Source organism: Sipha flava, unplaced genomic scaffold, assembly GCF_003268045.1.
Source record: "Sipha flava isolate LNK unplaced genomic scaffold, YSA_version1 50427_pilon_pilon, whole genome shotgun sequence".
In the NCBI taxonomy this organism is placed as follows: domain Eukaryota; kingdom Metazoa; phylum Arthropoda; class Insecta; order Hemiptera; family Aphididae; genus Sipha; species Sipha flava.
In genome coordinates, this window is record NW_020273393.1 from 1 (window position 1) to 21,140 (window position 21,140).

At 27.4% G+C, this 21,140-nt stretch overlaps 4 protein-coding genes and 1 long non-coding RNA gene across 7 annotated transcripts; 3 read left to right on the forward strand and 2 right to left on the reverse strand.

The window, feature by feature from the left end:
* The first annotated feature begins 3,055 nt into the window (after positions 1-3,055).
* On the forward strand, positions 3,056-4,359 carry LOC112690440 (mitochondrial inner membrane protease subunit 1). The gene is made up of 3 exons (XM_025564454.1): positions 3,056-3,298; positions 3,374-3,571; positions 4,155-4,359. Exons 1-3 carry the CDS (start codon positions 3,206-3,208, stop codon positions 4,296-4,298), a joined length of 435 nt encoding a protein of 144 aa, XP_025420239.1. The 5' UTR covers positions 3,056-3,205; the 3' UTR covers positions 4,299-4,359.
* A 197-nt stretch (positions 4,360-4,556) lies between these two features.
* On the reverse strand, positions 4,557-7,137 carry LOC112690439 (nuclear transcription factor Y subunit alpha-like). Of its 2 annotated transcripts, none has more exons than XM_025564453.1 (6): positions 7,020-7,137; positions 6,498-6,737; positions 6,321-6,432; positions 6,130-6,254; positions 5,072-5,248; positions 4,557-4,995 (listed from the first exon to the last, which is right to left on the reverse strand). In XM_025564453.1, exons 2-6 carry the CDS (start codon positions 6,726-6,728, stop codon positions 4,756-4,758), a joined length of 885 nt encoding a protein of 294 aa, XP_025420238.1. In that variant the 5' UTR covers positions 6,729-6,737; positions 7,020-7,137; the 3' UTR covers positions 4,557-4,755. The 2 variants fall into 2 exon arrangements, with proteins under 2 accessions (XP_025420238.1, XP_025420237.1); XM_025564452.1 differs by having other exon boundaries at positions 6,321-6,435.
* Positions 7,138-9,196: 2,059 nt separating this feature from the next.
* Positions 9,197-11,716, forward strand: LOC112690443 (putative leucine-rich repeat-containing protein DDB_G0290503). The gene is made up of 6 exons (XM_025564458.1): positions 9,197-9,225; positions 9,329-9,518; positions 9,647-10,904; positions 10,986-11,157; positions 11,224-11,425; positions 11,555-11,716. Exons 1-6 carry the CDS (start codon positions 9,197-9,199, stop codon positions 11,714-11,716), a joined length of 2,013 nt encoding a protein of 670 aa, XP_025420243.1.
* Positions 11,717-19,001: 7,285 nt separating this feature from the next.
* LOC112690441 (transmembrane protein 134) lies at positions 19,002-20,073 on the reverse strand. 2 transcript variants are annotated; one of them, XM_025564457.1, is made up of 4 exons: positions 19,861-20,073; positions 19,510-19,729; positions 19,290-19,431; positions 19,002-19,225 (listed from the first exon to the last, which is right to left on the reverse strand). In XM_025564457.1, exons 2-4 carry the CDS (start codon positions 19,687-19,689, stop codon positions 19,047-19,049), a joined length of 501 nt encoding a protein of 166 aa, XP_025420242.1. In that variant the 5' UTR covers positions 19,690-19,729; positions 19,861-20,073; the 3' UTR covers positions 19,002-19,046. The 2 variants fall into 2 exon arrangements, with proteins under 2 accessions (XP_025420242.1, XP_025420241.1); XM_025564456.1 differs by lacking the exon at positions 19,861-20,073 and having other exon boundaries at positions 19,510-19,836.
* Positions 20,074-20,099: 26 nt separating this feature from the next.
* On the forward strand, positions 20,100-21,027 carry LOC112690442. The gene is made up of 2 exons (XR_003149216.1): positions 20,100-20,461; positions 20,885-21,027. It is a non-coding gene; the product is annotated as an uncharacterized LOC112690442 (long non-coding RNA).
* Positions 21,028-21,140: the final 113 nt, after the last annotated feature.

The following is a 21,140-nucleotide window of genomic DNA, read 5'->3' on the forward strand; positions in this document are numbered from 1 at the left end:
TCAATATGATCACAATAATAAATAAACATATTATTTTCAACCACTTCAAAACATTAGTTAACGTTAAAAAAAATGTAAAAATACTGGAGAAATATAGTTATTAAGTTAAATGAAGTTACGAATGCAAATTTTTTGTTAATATTAAATGATAATGTGTTATGTTTGACTACCCTGCCAGTTATGTCTGCACACGCTTATGGGCTGAAGGTCTCAGTTTTGACTGAACTGCATTCACTTTTTAAAGAAGTTGGTGTTACCCTATGCCAATAGCACTGAATTACACACTAACGCCCATCAAACACTTTTAACCTACATCATAATTTTGTTGTAAGTTAATAATGTAAATGAGACTAATATACTATTGTAGTATTGTCTTTAACTAATAAAACAATAGTATACAAACATATTATATCTACTGTAGTAAAAATTATTATTAATTACGTATATTACTTTTATCATAATACAAGTAAATTTGGATCAGTAACACGAATTTATGAGGTTAAATATTAAATGGTGATGGTGATAAGTACTCTAATATGAAAATGCTTCATTTAAAATGTAAGTTCATTCTTCAATAATGATAATATCAGCTTCTATTCTACATTTTTAAATTTTATTCTTTTTTTTTGGAAAATTGAGGGGGTTGCAAGTGCACCCTTTTGCAGCGCCCATGATTGTATTTTCAAACTTGAATTATAGCATTTTATAACCCAAATGAGTTAAACTCATTTTTGTTCAGTTTTTAATTTTTTTTTTTTTTTTTTTTTATTATAAAAAACATTTAAAATATGAAGTAAAACTGATTTAAATTGTATGTAATATACATATATAATTTGATAACATATGTCTTGATGATGGAGTACTTAATAACGATTATTTTTAATTTGAACTATTTGCTAAAAAGTATTTATTAACTGAATAATAAAAATTATTAAGATTTAATTCTGATTAAAAAATGAATGTCAATTGGTAATAATAATTGAGAATCAACATACAACTAATTTATCAGTTAAAATACTATAAGCATTTAAAATTATTTTAGATTTCGTTATTAAGAGTTGATTAATACATAAATATTTAATAATAACCAAATAATATATTAAAATGTACAAATACTAGACATTTTAAAATTAAATACATGTCAATGTATAATGCTTATCATCGATACCTATTTGTATAAGATAAATTAGGTACTTAGACATTTTAGACAGTGGTGGTTTTTAGGAAGGGTTATAGAGGCCATACCTCCTCTTCTCTGAGTCATTTTAATCTTTATCATGTTAAATATTTTCATAGATGTAATTATGTATAATTTGCATAATATGTATTTGTATACCGACTAATTTTATTATAATTCAAGTATGTACCTATATGTTACGGGTAGAGTGCGAAAATCGGATAATCCACCCACTACCTAACCATGGCAATTGAATAAAGTAAAACTATTAAGTTTTCATTTTGTACATTACACGGTTTAAAATTTAATTTAATCTTAAACTATTTTAAGCCGTGGTACATTAAACTAGGTAATTTGTTACATTATTTACTTTTGAGTGGATAAAATGTTTTAGTAAAATATAAATTGTACATTATGATAAAAAGTGTGCACTAATATCGTATAATAATTTTAAACTTCAGTACGGTGCCATCGGTTTTCGACTTCTTTTGTTCGCCTTATTAAAGTTTTATTATTTAGTTTACTAAAATGTCTTCTTAAAAAGAGAAATTTTATGAGAGTTTTAATAAATAAATAAATTAAAAGAATGAGAATTCGATGCATTTAACGGAATCAAATATTATGACATATCATCCTAAATAATAAATGTGAAATCAACTGAAAAAATTAATCATTTATAAATATTAATGGAAGTTAATGAAGTTACGAAAGAAATACAGTGCGAGATACTATGGTGTATGATGTTTGTTGATGATATAGTTTTGGTAGGAGAAAATCTGGAAGAAGTTAGTAATAAATTGAATGAGTAGAGGTTCAGTGTTGTGCTTTAGATAAATTTATCTAGATAAAAAATAAAATTGACATCTAATTTTCATCTAGATAAAAATCATAGCCATCTAGATAAATTTATCTAGATAATTTACAAAATCTGTACTTAATCATAAGTAATAACTAATCTACAATTTTATCATTCAATATAAAATAAATAACTAAATAAGAAATTTAATTTATATATTTACTTGCAAAAATTGGTTCTAAAATAGTTTTATATAGCATTTATTATTAATTATGAACAATAACAATTTATTATGTATATAAACATATATTACCTACATAATATGCATGGGAGGTGAGAATTATTTATAATTTCATAGCATGACCCATACGTAGGGCCGGCTCAAGCAAACAAAGTGCACTAGGCAAAATCAAATTTTGCTGTCTCTAAAAAAAAATTGAGCTTTTATTTTAACTTAGCCTTCCCCTATTTGTACATGACACATCTATGTAAAAAGACTTAAAAATGATTTCTATAATTATTACTCAAAACCATCACCCATCGCGACCGTCGGACATCGCGGAAGTGATTGTGATTATTTATATTTTTGGAATAATCAAAAACGCCCAGTGTAGACCGTAATATAAAGTAATATAATAACTTTAGATAATATTATATGTGTTTAGGTACTATAATAATAATTATAGTAAAAATAATCTTTATATATTTGACAAATTTAAATAATTTAAAATGTTAGGAAGCAAAAACAAGAGTTTTATTAATGATTTTATTTATTTTATTCGTATGACATCGACCTATGAGGGTGGGAGTCCATTGTATATCGTGAGGTGGGAAACCACAGGTACAATTGCCAAAAGTTGATAGAGCTTTAGCCGTCTAGGACGTTGCCCGGGGTGCACTACGTGGAAGCGCTCTATCTGAGCACCCCATATTAATGATAATATCACGGATTACATGAAACTGTGATACTAGATGATAACAACGGTTATGTTCAAGTGATATCCGCGTATTATCGTTTTCAATTTGATAATATAATAGATAAAAAAAATATCAAAAATATAATATACTGGCAAATTAATGTTTTTTCTTTAATTTTCTTACTAGTGCGTCCAAAAAAAATTATTGTGTTCAATTTATTTCTAACATTTTAAATGTAAGATTTATGCATTATTGTATAGCTGTAATTATTACACATATATCGTGACATGTGGGGGAATTATGTTAAATGACCAATGCTTAAAAAAGTTGGAAGTACCGTTTTTACATGCTTTAAATATTTTTGTGTCGCTCATTGTATAACAGAACATGTAGGAGATGTATTTTTGGTAAGTAATTTTATTATTGAATACATACAGTATTATGTGTTTGAATGTATGTGTGATTTTCATTCAATTCTTTAGTGTTCAGGTAATTCCATGGAGCCATCAATACAATCTGGTGACTTAGTAATTATTCGTCGGTTTTCAAAAGTTTTCAATGATATTGATAAAGGAGATTTAGTAGTTTCCAAGTCTCCTGACGAACATAAACGATTCATTTTGAAAAGAGTAAAAGCTGTTGATGGACAAGTAGTTAGAAGAGGCGTACATTTTGTAACAGTAATTATTTTTTAATATTAGTTTTAATTCACAACGACTCCAAAAATCAGTACTTTCTATTATTATTTAAATGTTTCATAGTTATTTATATATTATTGAAAATATATTACTTGTATCTGTTTGATTATCATTATCTAGTTATTAATTTTTAATTTATTTTCATTTGTGGATCTGAAATGTCAATGGTATATGTGCAATTATTTCTTAGTATACAATATCCTATAAATATAAATATTCAGCACAAATGCTATCATTACTTAAAGAATCCAAAGTAAAACCCTAAATCTATGGAAATAGACAGTATTAATGTTTTCCTAATTCTTGTATACTTTTTTACTATGTAAATGAATAAAATGCTATTTTCAATCACATGCAATTTTTTTATCGACATTTCAATTCTCATTTTATTATTACCAAAGAACATTTAAATATATTTTTAATATATTTATTATATTATTCTTATATAATAGATTATATAATTATTTTTATTGAATTCTTTTTTAGAGCAAAAAATGTAATTTATGTCCATTTTAATTAAAAATTATATCATTTTTTAAATTTAATTAAAACATTATTTTTGTAGGTTCCAAGAGGATCAGTATGGTTGGAAGGTGACAATCAAGCAACTTCAAGTGATTCTTGGGATTTTGGCCCTGTGCCAAAAGGATTAATACAGGGTCGAGTTATTTGTCGAATTTGGCCTCTAACTGACTTTACAACATTTTAATAAAATTAACATAGTAAATTGTAGCAAGAAAATGTGTAATAAATTGTTATGGATAGTTGAAGATGATTATATATTTTGCATGCATTGTACTATCCATAATTTTTATATTTTAGATATACTTAACATGGTGATAATGTTATAGGTATGATAGAAACATTTTTTTAAACAGTATAAATTATATTTACACTTAAAAAATTAACTATTTGTCTTTGATACATTATATTTTATTTATATGTAAAAAAATAATAATAATTATCTCTTACAAACAATCAAAAGGTGTGTTATAGCATAAGTGTATTCGATATAGAATGATTCTTAACTTGACAAGTATACATAAATAAAATTTGAATACTAATTTTTTAAGTCTTAAAAGTTAATCAACAGAACACTTAATTGTATTAAATTTAACAGAGTCAATATACAACATTTAGGTTTTACTGAGAAAATTACCATTTCACTAGCCACTTATGCTATAGACCAAACCGTTGTGCGACTGCAGATTTTGTTCATCATCAATTTGGCGTTTAATAGTAACATGGTAACTATGATTGTCAACCATTCTTATATTACAGTTGTCATTTTGCATATTTTTATTGTTTGACATACTCATTCTCTTCAAAGATCCTGAATGGAAACGGCCACCTTCTCCTCGTATACGATTCATTGCATGTTTATGACGTGATTCATAAAGATATTTCTAAAATAAAATTGTTAAGTTAGTTACTGACATAATATAAATACTTCAAAAGATACTTAAAAACTGAAATATTTACTTGTCGAGTTTTAGGAATCTTTCCTTCAGCTTCCAATTTCGCTCTAGCTTGTCTTCTTTTCAGTATCCTTTTGTATTGTTTGGCATTTACGTATAATGGTTCTTCTTCAAGAAATTCTGTTGTAGTTGGTAACCGTTGAAATTGATTGCTAGTATTAGCTGTATTGTTTGGAACCATCTTTAATGAATACAAAAGTAAAATTAAATAATTAAGCATATGTTGATAATTTTAAATTTGAAAGGTATATTTTTACAAAAAAGGTAAAAAAAAAAAAGGTAGATATTATACTCAAGATATAATTATTATTTGTTAAACAGGTCAGTTTAATAACAAAAAATAAATAATAATGAAAATACCGGAATAAGAACATAATGGAAGATGGAGAAATATAAGCTATTATTTAACCAATCTTCAGACTGTTAAGAAAAAAATTCACGTTTTTATTACTTTCAAATGTTTAAAACTATTTTCAATTTATTCCTATAAATCTTATATTCTTGAATGTTTATGAAGTATAAAACCAGGGTTGATATGTTTAAAATATTAAGTTTAAAAAAAATGATTTAAACAGAAAAAAAATCATTAAGATTTTTTTAATAAATAACTAATAACATATAAAAATTAATTTTACCATCAAGATTTTATAAATTTGGGTATGGAATTATTGTATTATTGTATAAATTGATGACATATAAAATTTGTTCTTTCTTAATAATTACAATCAAGTGACAGCTCATACTAATAAATATGTATCTTATCAAAAATACTGAAAGAATAAATTATACTCAAAAATTTAATGGATTCTATATCTATCATAATACAATTGGTGCATTTGAAAATATTAACGTAAAATAACTTTTTTAAATGTACATGGGCTACATAGGTACAAACTTAAAATTAATTTTACTTTTGCATTTAGGATTTAAATATTTTGATGAACATAAGTAATGATAACATTAAAACATTGAGCCATTTTTTTTAAAATCAAGAAATGTTTAGACATCCTGACAGCCTCTTCTTTCAAATACGGCACTGATAATAATAATAATATATCTTACCATTACAATATTTTGTTGGTTTTGAGGAACTCCTTGTGAAACAGTAGTAGCTGTTTGAGTAACTGTAGGAGAATTATTAGCAGGCGGACTGGATAGTTGCATAATGTTTCCATTTATGCTAATCACTAAAATAATACAAACAATATAAGACAGCACAGCACATACTAAAAAATTCTTAAATTCAAACTTACATGTAGGTTGAGTTTGTTGCTGCTGAGCAATTGTTTGAGAATTATCCACCTGGACTGGTTGGTAGATAAAAGTCTGGCCATCAGGCGTTTGGATTAACTGTGCTTGTGCCTGCTGCTGTGCAGAAATAACAACTATTGTTAACACTTTAAAAACACAATCAGATGAAAAATGCATACCTGCACAGGTAACTGGAGTAGCTGCAATTGTTGATTGCCCTGCGAACCCAAGTGCACTTGTTGTCCCGAATTTTGAGGAACGGCATGAACAACAATTTGTTGACCGTTGGCGCTCTGTATCACTTGACCGGCTTGTACGACCTGTACCTGATTGTTAGACGGCGGGATTGTTTGGACGACGGTCATATGACCGCCACCACCACTACCGTCTGAACTGATCTGCTGATCCATATATCGATTCTGACGCAAAAGGTACAATCATTATTATCAACTATATAACAATTATAAGACGTTATCAGGTACGCAACCAGACTTGTCACCCAGAGGTCAGGGGGTAATTGGAGTGCGCGTTCCAAAAGTAAGGGAAAAAAACCATGAAAACTTAATTTCGTCGTAATATAACCGAAACAAGTCACACGAGGAAGTCATGGTCGAGGTCAGCAGGAAAAGATCCGCCAGCAGAAGAGGACAAATACGCGCCGGTGACCAAGTCCTATGCGAATATTTAAAAAGCGAACTTACATTGGATAAATGGATATTGGTCCGAAGAATATTTCCGATGATTGGCCGAAATCGTGGTCACCAATGAGACAGCGCGCGAACGTCAGCGAACGCGAATTAGCCCTCGCGTCCTGCTGCTGTTGACCAGCCAATCCACAACACAGTACACCCGCAGTGTGACCATATGCGTTTCAGTTATGAAAAAAAATACCGATTTAATATATATTGTCATGGAAGAAAAATGTTAATATTAATTACGGCTTATCATGTATTTGTTTATTTAAATAACGATCTTGGATCACAAATTTTTCAAGACTGTTATGTAAAATTTCGTAAATCTTGATTTAATAGAGGGTAACCTTTTTGGCCCGAACTTCACAATAAGAAATTCACAACCGTTAATAACGCATTTTCACACTACTAGATGTGAACAGTTCAACTCACCTACTACCTTGTTTGCGACGCATTTCTATTTTCCTTTACACAATAACGGCCATAATAATGGTGAAACGATTGAGGCATTTGCGTCAGGCACCAATATAATGGAGGCGCTAAACCTTGACCGGGAGGACCCATGTATTAAAGGGGGCTGGAGCATTATATGTATTAAGGACTAATATATAGGCATTTTGTATAGTATATCTATTTGAGCTGTGTCAATGTGTGAGAAGTAAATAAACGTTAGTGTGGGTAGGTATTCTGTTATCACGTTGTAGCGCCACCGCGACCGCCTGTCTGTAATCCACTTCACGAATTTCCGGGACTACGGTCTACGATGATAATCAAAATAAACGACAGAAACAGAAACAAAAAAATTTTAAAATAAAAACAAAATTTACATCAAATATCAACGGTCAACAAAATACCTATTAGCCACTGGATCATTATTAATATCAAGTGAATTACTCACGATAAACAATAAAATTTAAAAATTTTAACTAATAATATTTTTCCTTACTAAAACCATTACCGAACTGAAAGTAAACCGTAAATGTTTAAACGACCGATTGCTTTTGTGAACCTTTGACCACAATAGGAATCGGATGACACCGATTCGTGTCGAGGGGGGTTTTGGTCTCTACTAAGTAGGTACTAGAAATCAGTACGGGCCGGGCTAGCCCGACCCGGCCCGACTCACATCGGGCTTGGTCCGGGACGGGCCATAATTTTAATATTACAGGTTGGTTATAGGTGGGATCGTAATATTATTCATTGGGCCGGGTCTGTCAAACCAAAACTAATTAATTTAATTTGTAGCATTATGTATTCTATATCTATAAATAATTTTACATTTAAATAATAAGTAAAATTGATAAATTAATAAAATTTAGCATATTTTTTTTTTTTGTAATACATTTATTGTCTTTATAAAATGTTTTTGTCTGCTAAGTCAATACTGAAAAGAAATACAGTTGATGTATATTTTTATTTACAAACGGGCCTGGTCGGACTAGACTTAAAAAAAATAAAATATAGACCGGGCCTGGACGACGGCAATTTATAAGTTTAAATTTTGGGCCGGATCGGGTCGAAAAAAAACGGCCCGTGCTGATTACTAGGTACCGAACACATGCCCTATACACTGGTTCACACTTCTCGGAAGCGACCGAAAACGAATTAAATACGTTTTTTATTGATCAAAGAAAATTAAATGGAATTTGAATATAAATACTTTTTTTTTTTGTATACCTAGTTATAAAATTTTTTAATATGTATTAAGTTTTTTTTTAATGTCTAATTTAAAAAACCTAGAAACGCCATTGAATAAAATCTAATGTATGTATCAATAATTTATACAATGACAATTATTGTATCATATCCGTTGTTTACATATTTCTATATATATTCTTTATCTTAAATGTAAATATATAACAATATCTAAATTACAATAAAATGCCAACTGCCATCGTCTTGCTATCGTAATAGAACACTGAAATATATTATTTCGTGAACTCGAAAATAGAACGTGATGTCTGTAAACTAGAATCATCAAGTAATATACTGTATTTTTATCTGTTGGCTATACAAAACGAATAGTTGTTAATATATAATAAAATCGTTTGAACAAAAATCGTAACCGTGAGAACGATTCGTTATACGATACCATAGTATCACTGCAGTGACTAAACCGTTGAAATCATTTGACTATTTCAAACATTTTTTCGTCGTTTATACATTTTAACTAAGATTTTAAAAATATGTATTTCAATAACCAACCAACCGTGAGGTAATTTATTTTCGTCTTATGAATAATTTGATGATAAACTAACTATATTTTACCTACTCTACGTGTCATTATCATCATCTTATTTGTAATTAAATACTTTCAGCGAGATCAATGAATTTCTCGAAAAAATTAATTCGATTAAGAACTATTTGTTCAATGACTGGAAGGCAAACAATATTGATGTCGAGGAAAATAATTCAGATGCTTACAGGAAAATAAAAAAAGATTTTGGAGCACTGTCAAATGTGTACATATATAATGTAGACTCTCAGACTGTAGATAGACATAAAAATGTAAGTGACCGGACAATTTTTATAAGATATTTAATAATAAGTATATTAAGGTATATTATGTATCAATATTTTTTTTACATTTTTAGTAATTTTCGTCAATCATAAAAATAAAAACATTTAATTTATAGAACGGACCACCTGCAGTTACTGAAAAGGGAGAAAATATGTTGAGAGGTACACTCAGCAATTTTAAAAGTATTGATTCAGGAAATGTATCAAGCAATATCCATTTTCTTGGTTCTGAAATCAATTTAATATTAAAGTTCGATGGTTGCGGTCATACAGATTTAATCGAATCGCATAAGGTTGCAATAAAACAGCAGACAGATGAGTTACATAACTACTGCATACAGATTGAGGCTGAAAAAGAAAAGTCCAAAATTACAGCTTCGGAGATCTCTGTATTGAAATCAGAAGTCGTTAACTTTTCGGGTACGATGCATAATCACTGTGAACATGTTACTGGCTTAAAGCCGAGAAATAGCAGTACAGAAGTGGATCTTTCGCTTCAATTAGACACTTTAAAAGTTACGATAGAAGATCTCTTACGTCAAAGTATGTGGAGTGAAAAGAAAATCGCTGAGCTCCAGGAGATCAAATATACATCAGAACGAATTTTAAATAAAACAATCGACAGAATAAAAGATGAATTGAACGTTTTGAAAACCGAGCTTGAGAATACCAAATCGGAGTTAGGTTGTTCACAAGAAATTGTTAAAAAAAAAAATTACGAGAAGAAATGTTTGATGGAAAAAAACGAGTCATTAACACACGATATAGACAATCTTTACAAATCGTTAAGAGATTTAAAAAGTGAATATTTTTTATCGAAAGAAAAGTCAAAAGAGAATTCGAAAGATAAAATCAATGATTTAGAACACGAATCGGACCGAAACTACCTACACCTGCAGCGTATTGAAGAACAGGGACAAGATGCAGCAGCTGATATCGTGATCATGGCTAAAAACCTGAATAGATTAAAAAGGCAAAACACAGCATTGGACCTAAGCATAGAAAATATTCTGAGGCCAAGTATTAAAACTATTGACGAGACGAAGTCGTATCCAAATTTCGGTCACCTTTTATCAGAGCAATGTGGTTGTGGTACGAGTGTTTGTAGTATGTTTGACATGGCACTCGGAACAACGATTCAACATCAAAATAAACTCAAAATGGACGGTTATTCCTCAGATGATGACGACAATATTCCAAAGTGTGAAAAAGATGAAAAAATAAAAAAGCTGCAAAATAAGCTCAATGAATTGGAAAAAGCGTACATAAGTAAAGCACAACGATACGAAAAAATAATAACTAAAATAGACATAGAGGCGCGCAAAGAAAAAGAGTACCAGCAACAAATCTACAAGTCTAATATGAAGATAAAAGGTGAAATATTTGTTTTATAAGTGCCATCATTTTCAGATGAACAAAACAAATTAAAATGCAAGTATTAATATATTGTTATAGAGAACCAAATTTCAGATCTTAAAGAAGGATTTAGAACTTATATAAGAACAAAAAACGAAGAGATCAAACACGAACGAAATAATTTCAAAGATGTGAAAAAACAATTAAAAGATCAGAAAACGTTGCTGGAGTTAGAAGAAACTAATGCGTGTGGCCGTATGGAAACACTTAAGTATAAAATATAAAAACGAGTATGATATATACATTAATATTATCGAATTGTTTTTATCGCGCACAGCAAAAAATATAATATTGAACGTGAAAAAGTTACCAAGCTATCGAGTCGTATTGATGGGTTAAAGATACGACCGACAGTGAACAACAAACCAAGGAGTGTAGATAAAAAACTTGCAAAAGTTTCTAAAGCAGGGCCTTCTGGTGATGCAAAATCGAAAATCCCAGTTATAAAAGTCTTTAATGTCGGGTTAAAAAATCAAAATGTAACGAAGGCAACGAAAACTAAAACGCCTGTCGTAACGTCATCGTGTAGTTCAAATAAAGTACTTGAAATACAATAATTTTGTAATCAAGTACCGAGCACTGTCACATAATGACCGTATTTGTTTTAGAGCAACACTCCTGACTATAGTCCACTGCTTCATATGTACAACCAAAAACAACAAGATAAGAAGATCAGTAACCTTTACGAAAATAATAAACAGCAAAATGCTACTGGTATTCCAAAAGGTCAGGTTTATAATGCCCCATCAGGAAGTCGGTGGAAACTATAAAATAATAATTTAACCTTCTCCGGCGTGGTAAGTAATTACCAGATTAAGTACGTGTAAACTTCTTCTAAACCATAAAAAATCACACATATTAATGTAGTTTTCAACAAAAGCAGTCTCGTTAAAATATAAAATCCTTTTATAAATTGTTATCGAGTTAGGACATATTTTTTTTTTTTTTGTTTATAAATTTTTTTATTCAATTTGTTCAAAGTGAACAATAAGAACAATTGAGGACATTATATGAGAGTAAAGTAAAGAAAAAAAAAAAAGAAAAATAATTAAAAATAAAAGTGACAGTGTAAAATGACAGAGCGTAGAAGCCTCTCAGTGTAATTATATGTTAGGACATAAAAAATTGTATTTTATATTTTAATGTCTACAGAATATATGGATTGTAGTTAAAAAGATACCTTGAGTTTTAAAACAAATTTTGTTTTTCATATTATTTTCTTTTAACCAAACAATCGTTTTTTTTTCCCCGAAAATTAGTTAATTTCAGTGAAACATTTATTTCCATTCTTAAACGTCAATTTTGAATTACTTAACTTCATGACATTTAATAAAATTTATTTTATTTCAGAGTATTATCAAAAATAATTACTTTTGTGCGTAATCAATCGAAGTATGGAAAAAATTAAATATTTTGTGTGAATACCTTCGACAGTTGGTTTGTGTATGCTACGGACAATATGGAACACTGGGCCAAAGTGGCGTCGAACTTCTAAAATTTTACTCAGGCCAAATAAAAATATAACGACCTCAAGTACCCCAGCGGTCACAAGCCTATATTTTTACTTTGTATAGAAAAATAATTTGTCCTCTCAAGTTATAAGTATTAAGCATGATTCATTCTATAATAGTATTTATAAAGGACAACAAGGAAAATAAAAAATATTTACTTTCGTCAAATTCTTTGTTTTTAGTAGTTTGTCCTTTTTCTATGACACTCAAAAGATTTTCTTGAAAATAGTAAGTTTTTATTTCAATTGTTTTGCCACACTAGAAGGTATTTGTACTAAAGTTGTTTGTGTTGGGGAATCTATAACAATAAAATAATAAAAAATTAAAAAATTAAATGGTTAATACTTGTAAATTAATATATAAATAAAACAATCAAAACAAAACCTTACTATTTTTCAAGAAAGTCTCTCGAGTGTCATTGAAAAAGGACGAACTACTAAAAACAAAGAATTTGACGAAAATAAATATTAATTATTTTCCTTATTATTGTTCTTTATAAATACTATTATAGTATGAATCATACCTAATCCTAGTGATATGAGAAGACAAATTATTTTTCTATGCAAAGTAAAAATGTAGGCTAGTGGCCGCTGAGGTGCTTGAGACCGTTGTATTTTTATTTGACCTGAGTAATATTTTAGAATTTCGACGCCACTTTTGCCCAGTGTTCCATATTTTCCGTATCATATAAAATAACCAGTCAAGATATTATCGTCAAAATTGGATTAAAAGCGCTTTTAAATTTCCCCAAAATTGATTTTCCTGGTAAACATTTTTTAATAAAATTATTTTGCACATTACCACTGTCAATAACACAAAGATCTTTTTCAACTTTGACAAAGCTGTAAATATATCTCAGTTGAAAAATGAATAAAATAATCTTTTAATTATTTTGAAAATATTTAATGTATAAAAATATATCTTATAACTGTATTTTTAAATATACTATAAGGTAGACGAGACTAAATGGACTAATGACGATGTCTATTCATCGGGACATAAATTTAGGTGCTGATGAAATCATTAATGAATTAGAAATTTTTCTAGAAAAAATTCTAGAAAATTGGATTTTTTTTATAAATGTGGTTTCATATGTTCAAAAATAAATAAGTATAAATATCAAAATGGTTTTATGTTAATGCATTGTAATAAATTGAATTTATATTTAAGTGTCATGCTGAGGAAGATAAGGTGGCGGTAGCGTGTTTTCAATTTTTTTCTGGGGAGGGGGGTCCAATAATTCCGACATAATATAGATAGATACTGATATAAAGATAATAGCAATAATAATATATAATATTAAGTACCTATAATAGTTTTTAATAGATTAAAAACTATTATACTTTAGTACCCCTGGACTCCCCCATAAATACGCCACTGAGGGGTGGAGTACTCCACTTAAATGTGTATGGAAAATTAGCTGGACCCCCCCCCCTCCGTTCATGAACAATTCTTAAATACACCACTGGAAGTGAGATATCAAAATCGGAAAATCAGTTTGGTTTTACACCAGGAAAATCGACAATGGACCCATTTTTTTTTGTGTTAAACAACTAGTAGAGAAGTAGAATATTACTGGATGAAGATACCAAGAAGTTGAGGGAATGCGGAGAACAATGACAATAAGTGATGTGATAGGTAAAGTCGAGAATTTTAAATATTTAGAATCATTTATGTAAAAGGGACGGAGGTTTTGGCATGGATGGATGAAAAACATTGGATTAAGAGCGGTTGGATGAAATGGAAAGAAGCGCCGGACATTTTATGCAAAATGGAACTCCAATGAGGTATTGTATAGTACAGTAAAACCTCTCGGAGTCCCAGTTAAAATATTAAGTAAAATTAATCACTTGAATGCAGAAAATCTACTATATAGAAATTTAAATATTTAAAATTAGAAAAATACTTAAGTTATGGTTTAACGGTTTCGTTATTTTAACAGGCAATTTATATGCCCTTTATTCTTAAATAATGCTGCATGTCACTCTTAAAATGGAGTTTAAATTTTTTAGTACATAACTAGATTTTTGAAACTTCAATTTTTTTCATTCTCTCTTTAACGAAAAAATTTTTAATCTCAAGTGATTCTGTGTTTTAGATAAATTTTACTGGACTTATAAAATTTAAATATTAAAGCTAATAGTGCGAATACTCCTCTGATTTTGGCTTTTGTTTATACTTTAGTAATTGTAATAGGTTCATCATAAAATGTGTAAATAATGCCCTCATCTACAACAAATTGAACTTATAACCACTTTATTGACGAGATGCATCTTCTTATAAAGTTTTGCTATCCGTGCATATTGGTTGGAGTAATACTTTATTTTGTTTCAATAAAAATTTATTTTAAAATAAATACCTACTTAATAATACATATTCCTCTGATAAACAATAGTTCGAAATTTTCAAAATTATTATCAATTTTTTTTCTATGAATAGGCGCATATGCCTAATATACTAAATATAGTACTCATACTTCCCTCGGACACTAGTAGAGCTTTTTACGGCTCTGCTTAATATTAATACATAATTAAGTTAAACTTTTATATATTACTTAAATTTTAGAATAGTTTAAGTAATTTATAATAATAAAATATTAATAATGTTAAATAGATATAATTATGAAAACCGAAATTATGATTTAAAAATTGGTTTTATAAAAATAAATAATGTATTTTAGAACAAGTCCATCCTTTTTGATAATGATCCAAATTAATCCTAACTTTATCTGAATCTACTGATATGACATGATATTTGCAAAGGGCCTCGCAAATTATAGCGCCGGAACTGTTGACACTGAATGAGTAACCGACATTTTAACATTTTTTTTATGTTTAGATAAAACGTACTATAACAATCAGAAAGAAGTTGTGATGAATTTAATAGTAATTTATTTGTATACATTTTAAACCTATTACATTTAAAAAAAAAAAATTTTTACTCACGCACCAGCATCTGATCACAGCATAACATTTTAAGCATTTTTTTAACGGTTCTTCAGTCAGACGTAAAAACGTAAATAAGAAATAACCACACTGCAAACGTATAAAAAAGTATTCCAAAAGCAACTTAATTATTATGTGTAATGTCTGATCAATTTCAAATTAAAAATTTATCATCGAGTATATGAGTTCATAAAATTCTGGTACTATAAATATATATTATATTTTTTTCAACTTTAACTAACTATAAATTTGTATGATATGTAAATATTTTAAATTCTGAGTGTAGTGAATGAGGATTTTTTGTTTAAATGTTTTATTCTTACTAAATACTGTCAATTAGTAAAAACGCTACAATATACCCAACTAAAACAGTGGACTACAGTAGTGCTCCCAAACAATGTAAAAAAAATAAATTAACACTTTACACAGAATATAAAAAATAATTTAAATTTAGCTTATGTAAAAATGTTATTTCAAAGTTTTAAAATAGACTATTAATTAGTAATTACATTAAAACACTTGTGGCTAGTTAACTCTCAAAAAATGTATCACTGCCTATAATAGTATAAGCTTCATTTCTATTAATAGGTATTTTTTAGAACTGGTATTAACAGTTTTAATGTTTGAACTCTCATTCTGTTTTATAAAATTGAAACACTTAAAAAAATTAATTTAATAATCTAAGCCAGAACAAAAAAATCCAATAGGTTCTAGTCCCTGGTATCAAGTATCACATGAAATATAGATTATAGCTACTAAATAAATGATGATTGTATACTATTATTATCAAAGCTATAATAATGATAATACACACACTTATGGCTTAAGCCTTATGACAATCACTAAAAACACAATTTCTTTATTAATTTTTGTTCTTGTCCAATCACAAAGTACAGTAACTGATATTTTAATTATTATTTAAATTAAAATCTTACTGTTTTATTTATTATATATATATATTATGGATAAAGAATAAAAATATTAAAAAAAAAGCACATTAATTTTATTTTTATATATTTTTTTTTAATAAATTATAAATTAATTCAAATGTTATAAATAATTTTAGAGAGTATCAAATAATTATATAAATATTTTCACAAAACACCATAAAACATGATACAATAAAATGATTTACCAGCATTTTACAATTAAAAATTAATAAGGAAACTACAATTTTATAATTTTTATACACTATAACATAATAAAAATATTAATAATGTGTTTTATGATTTAATAATCTATAGTAGGTTCATACATGTATAAAAATTAAGAGATTGAAAAAACAAAATATAATCATACAAAAATCATGGGAACTAAAATAATTTAAATAAATTGTAAAATTAGAACATTAGTTTCGGTGTTGTAACAACTTAGAAACTGATATTTAAATTATTTTCGAAATATTGAATACTATTTAAAAATAATTTAGTTCATGAGTACTCAATAATATACTTTGAACTCAATTTTTTTGTATACTTTAGCTTTGATCAAATATTCCTAAAAAATTACAATACAATTATCACTCTGAATAAAATGATTGATAACAAGACATAAATAACATAATCAAAAAGTTACTTTAAATATAAAATGTATTTTATTGGTTACAACATACATTTTAAACTATTATAAAATACTAAAGGATACTGGATGCTTAACAGATAATTATACAACAAAAGCTCATTTTTTTATAATACATTAAATATTTTAAAAGAATTAGGGCATTATTTAAATACATTTTTAAGACTAGTACTTGACTAGTACCTATTTTAAGATTATTTTTGATAATAGTTACAACATTCCATAGCTTTCATTATTTTCTAAAAAATAAAATAATCAATTATAATTTTTATTGCACATTCATTTATAAATTACACAGAAAAGTCAAAAGTATTAGTAATATTAGTAGTCATATCATAATAATTACTATCAACTAAGGTTTTAATTGTAGTATTCAATTAATAGTATTCACTGAATTAAATAATAAAACTTATTTACTAATATTATAACTAAAAGATCAACTTATTACTTTCAATAAAAAACTCTTTTTACATAGTTTAAAACTTAACAAACTAGTCTAAATATCGAAGAATCAATTACTCATATGACACAGAGAAAAAATAATCTATAATTTAGTTCTGTATTTTTTTATTTTTAAATAATAAAATAAATGTCATAAATTGTATTTATCTTAAGACAAATATAAATTAGATTATAGATAATGTTATCTTAGCATAAAAAATGTAATTTTTTAATTATTATTGTAATCTAAATTAATTTAATCCATGCTATTTATTACTTATTTTGTAATTAGAAAATAACTAGTAATAATAACATAAAACCACATACAAATTATTTTGAAAATGTATATTAATTTTAAATATATATTAATTGTTCGATTTCTATGTAAAAGCAGTAAGTATTTAAATTATATAATATAGAATGATTTTAATTAATTTTTGACCATAACAAAAATTGCTATCTTTAAGCTAATAATTTATATACCTAATATAATAAATGTTACATTTTCATATATTTTATATTGTTTGATTTCATCTTTATTTATTTAATTTTTAAATAAAAATTTTTGTGAGGTTTAATAAATTAAAATTAATGCTTATAAGTTATTTATATATTAAATTTTTTAAACAGTTAATCACAACCTTTGTTTGATTAATATTTTAAATAAAATTAAAAATTACCGCATAATTATATACTTTGATTATTTTTATATAATTAATTAAAATTATAAAAGATATTTTGAGATCATATTATTGAGTCCAAACAAATAGAAATTGTGTACACGCGTGGATAAAATATAAAATAGTAAATATAAGTAAGTAATATAAGTATAAGTAAATCCCTTACTAAAGTCTTTTTATACATTTTATTTAATTACAATAAAAAAAAATTATACAAGGACAATCACATATTTCATAACTACTATTCACTAGTTATAATGAGAAATAAAAAATTATGTTATGACATCATATGTAATGTACTTCCTCATCTTATTTATATTTACTGTATATACTACTAATTGTCAGTGTTGATGGATATTTAAATATTGTGATACTATTCAAAATAATTTTTTATTTTACATAGATATAATGAAGAAAAAATAAAATACATTTTTATGGTATATTTTAGATTAAAAATTAAACTAATCTTTAAACTTAAATTTCAAGGTTGTTTACTTAATACATTTTTCTTTTAAAATACTAGCTTGATAAACAATGAAAAATAATGTAGGTTAATTTATGGAAATAATATTTTATATTTTCATCATGCTTGGTATTTTTACAAATAAAAAAAATAAACAAATCATTACCTAATACAATTCTGATGGATTCATAAGATCTACTGATATGAATATGTATGAAAATAAATGGTGCAACAAGTTAGTATAAATTCCGTTTAAAAATTTTTAAAGCATAATTTGTAACTTTTCAATAACCATAAGAAAATAAAATGACATAATTATGATTTCAGGTAAAAGAGTCATAAAGCTATTCATATCTGTGCCACCAATTATAAAATTGCTTATGCAATAATAATACTAATTCAACATTTGTCACATATATAAGTATAAGTGGCCAGTATTCACTGATTATAAATTACATTTATTTTTTATCAATTTTTCACAATTAGTTAAATAAAGACAAGTTATAAAAACTGTAACCTGGATATCCTCTAGCAGCTAAATAAATGTATATAACATGATATGCTCCAGGTATGAAACAAATGAAACCAGCAATGAAAAACACTATTGGATGATAGTCAGTATTAGGAGTCAATTGCACAATTATAGCCAAAGATAATAAAGCTGAAAATATAAATCAAATATTAATATTTTCAAACATATAAACTATTTATTTACAAATAATTACCAGTTCCAATAATAAGCAAAAATACCGCAGCTAGAACAACACGCCAGTTTTCTCGTACTTGAGGATGGTGCCAACACCAGTTCTTATTATTAGAATATGCCGTTGAATTATAAATTAATGAATCACTGTCTCGAGACTGTGTCTAAAGACCAATTACATATTAGATTAAATTACAAGTAATGCACTTTTGAATGGCATTGAAGTCAATTTGAATACTTACTTCTTCAAATTTTTTTGTTCTTGTAACTGATTCATGACCAGTACCACCATATTTTGTTAGTTTGGATTGGCCTGGTGATTGTAATGGAGAATTCCCTAAACTGGACCCATAAACTTTTATATCATCCATCAGTTCCTCTTCAAAAGCATCATCAATTGAAAACCTTTGGCTGTAAGACATAATTTAACCCTCACAAAACATAGTGTAAAACGTTGCTTCTCTGCAACAACCGATAAAAACTGTTATAATCAAATATGTTAAACAAGCTAAAACAGCTGTAATCACACTAGAGTACAATACAAAGTGTATCAAGGTATACACTTAAGTACAATAACATAACAGATGATTTACTTTCAAACCGATAGATGGCACAATATAACTGAAAAAATATGAGCGTCTTATTCATAAACATAATTCCTGATTTTTTTATATCTATTGTCTCATTTGCAATATAGATACATTATCTGTGATATAAGGTCTACCCATTACAGCTTGGAAAACTGACTGTAAGGCGCGCAGCAAGGCTTATATATTATAATTTATAAACCTTGAGCACAGATTATATCAAAATTTTCATATAATCTGTACCTTGAGCGGGCTGTTCCTCTCATACATAGATAATAGAAGAATGGATAGGCCAATCATATATTAACAATACAAGGGGTCGCGGTCCGGAATGTGGATGAGAGATAGACTGCTTTTATATAGTGCACTCACTTTAGCAAGGGGTTTTATCATTAGTTTTATTTCATAATGATAATAGAAGATATCTATGATGATAACAAATATTTTTATTGTTAACGCATTTTATTTAAAAATTATTTAACATTTTTACAAATTGAAGTATTCATGATTCTGTACGAATTATCATTTGTCTTCAAGCTATGGTTCGTACTTGCATTGTTTGTCATGTATCCTCTAAAGATAATACAGGCAACGTATCATTTCATTTGTGAGTATTCAGTGGTGGATTTAAGGGGGGGGCCCGAAGGGCCTCGCCCCCCCCCCCTTTATTGGCATAAGTTAGGTTTTATTATTTTTTATTATTAATTTTTATAATTTTATCTTTTATATTGTTTCGCTCAAACACATTATATTATAATTTAAGAAATATTATCATTACATATATTTTATATTATTATTATATTATTATTATATTATCATTATATAAGAAATTCTCCCAAACATATTACTATTACTTTTATTATGCGGGTATAAAGGCATTTCGCCTTAACGCAGACGGCAGACCGGCTATTTTTGCCATGTATCGTTCCTACTGGCCATCGCTATCTTATCTTATTTTATTTGTAAGACGATTCTCACTAATCCATTTCTATATTGCTATTATTGTTTTAAAATGTTAGTAATTTTACAGAAGTCGTGTCACTCGTGTGTGATTCGTATTTCGTGCTGTACTCGCCTGTACTGCTGTTGTCCGTAGTGTTTTCGTTTGTAGTTTCGTGTTCAATTATTCTGTTTTAAAATGTCACAAAAACGACAAAGTGAAATAAACTTTTTTTTAAAAAAGTTGAAAACAAGTGACGAAAATAATCCATCTTCAAGTGAAGGTATAGAAAATGTAAACGTGTTACCAACAGAGTCAGAGCCAGCTACATTTTCTGATTCGTGTG

Coding starts and splice junctions, on each gene's coding strand:
- LOC112690440 (XM_025564454.1), top strand. CDS start 3,206: ATGCTTAAAAAAGTTGGAAGTACCGTTTTTACATGCTTTAAATATTTT. Junction 3,299..3,373: donor ATGTAGGAGATGTATTTTTG/GTAAGTAATTTT, acceptor TCAATTCTTTAG/TGTTCAGGTAATTCCATGGA. Junction 3,572..4,154: donor GAGGCGTACATTTTGTAACA/GTAATTATTTTT, acceptor TTATTTTTGTAG/GTTCCAAGAGGATCAGTATG.
- LOC112690439 (XM_025564452.1), bottom strand. CDS start 6,728: ATGGATCAGCAGATCAGTTCAGACGGTAGTGGTGGTGGCGGTCATATG. Junction 6,255..6,320: donor GCAACAAACTCAACCTACAT/GTAAGTTTGAAT, acceptor GTATTATTTTAG/TGATTAGCATAAATGGAAAC. Junction 4,996..5,071: donor AGATTCCTAAAACTCGACAA/GTAAATATTTCA, acceptor ATTTTATTTTAG/AAATATCTTTATGAATCACG.
- LOC112690443 (XM_025564458.1), top strand. CDS start 9,197: ATGTATTTCAATAACCAACCAACCGTGAG. Junction 9,519..9,646: donor CTGTAGATAGACATAAAAAT/GTAAGTGACCGG, acceptor TTTAATTTATAG/AACGGACCACCTGCAGTTAC. Junction 10,905..10,985: donor GTCTAATATGAAGATAAAAG/GTGAAATATTTG, acceptor ATATTGTTATAG/AGAACCAAATTTCAGATCTT.
- LOC112690441 (XM_025564457.1), bottom strand. CDS start 19,689: ATGTCTTACAGCCAAAGGTTTTCAATTGATGATGCTTTTGAAGAGGAA. Junction 19,432..19,509: donor GAACAAAAAAATTTGAAGAA/GTAAGTATTCAA, acceptor ATTGGTCTTTAG/ACACAGTCTCGAGACAGTGA. Junction 19,226..19,289: donor TTTGCTTATTATTGGAACTG/GTAATTATTTGT, acceptor TTATATTTTCAG/CTTTATTATCTTTGGCTATA.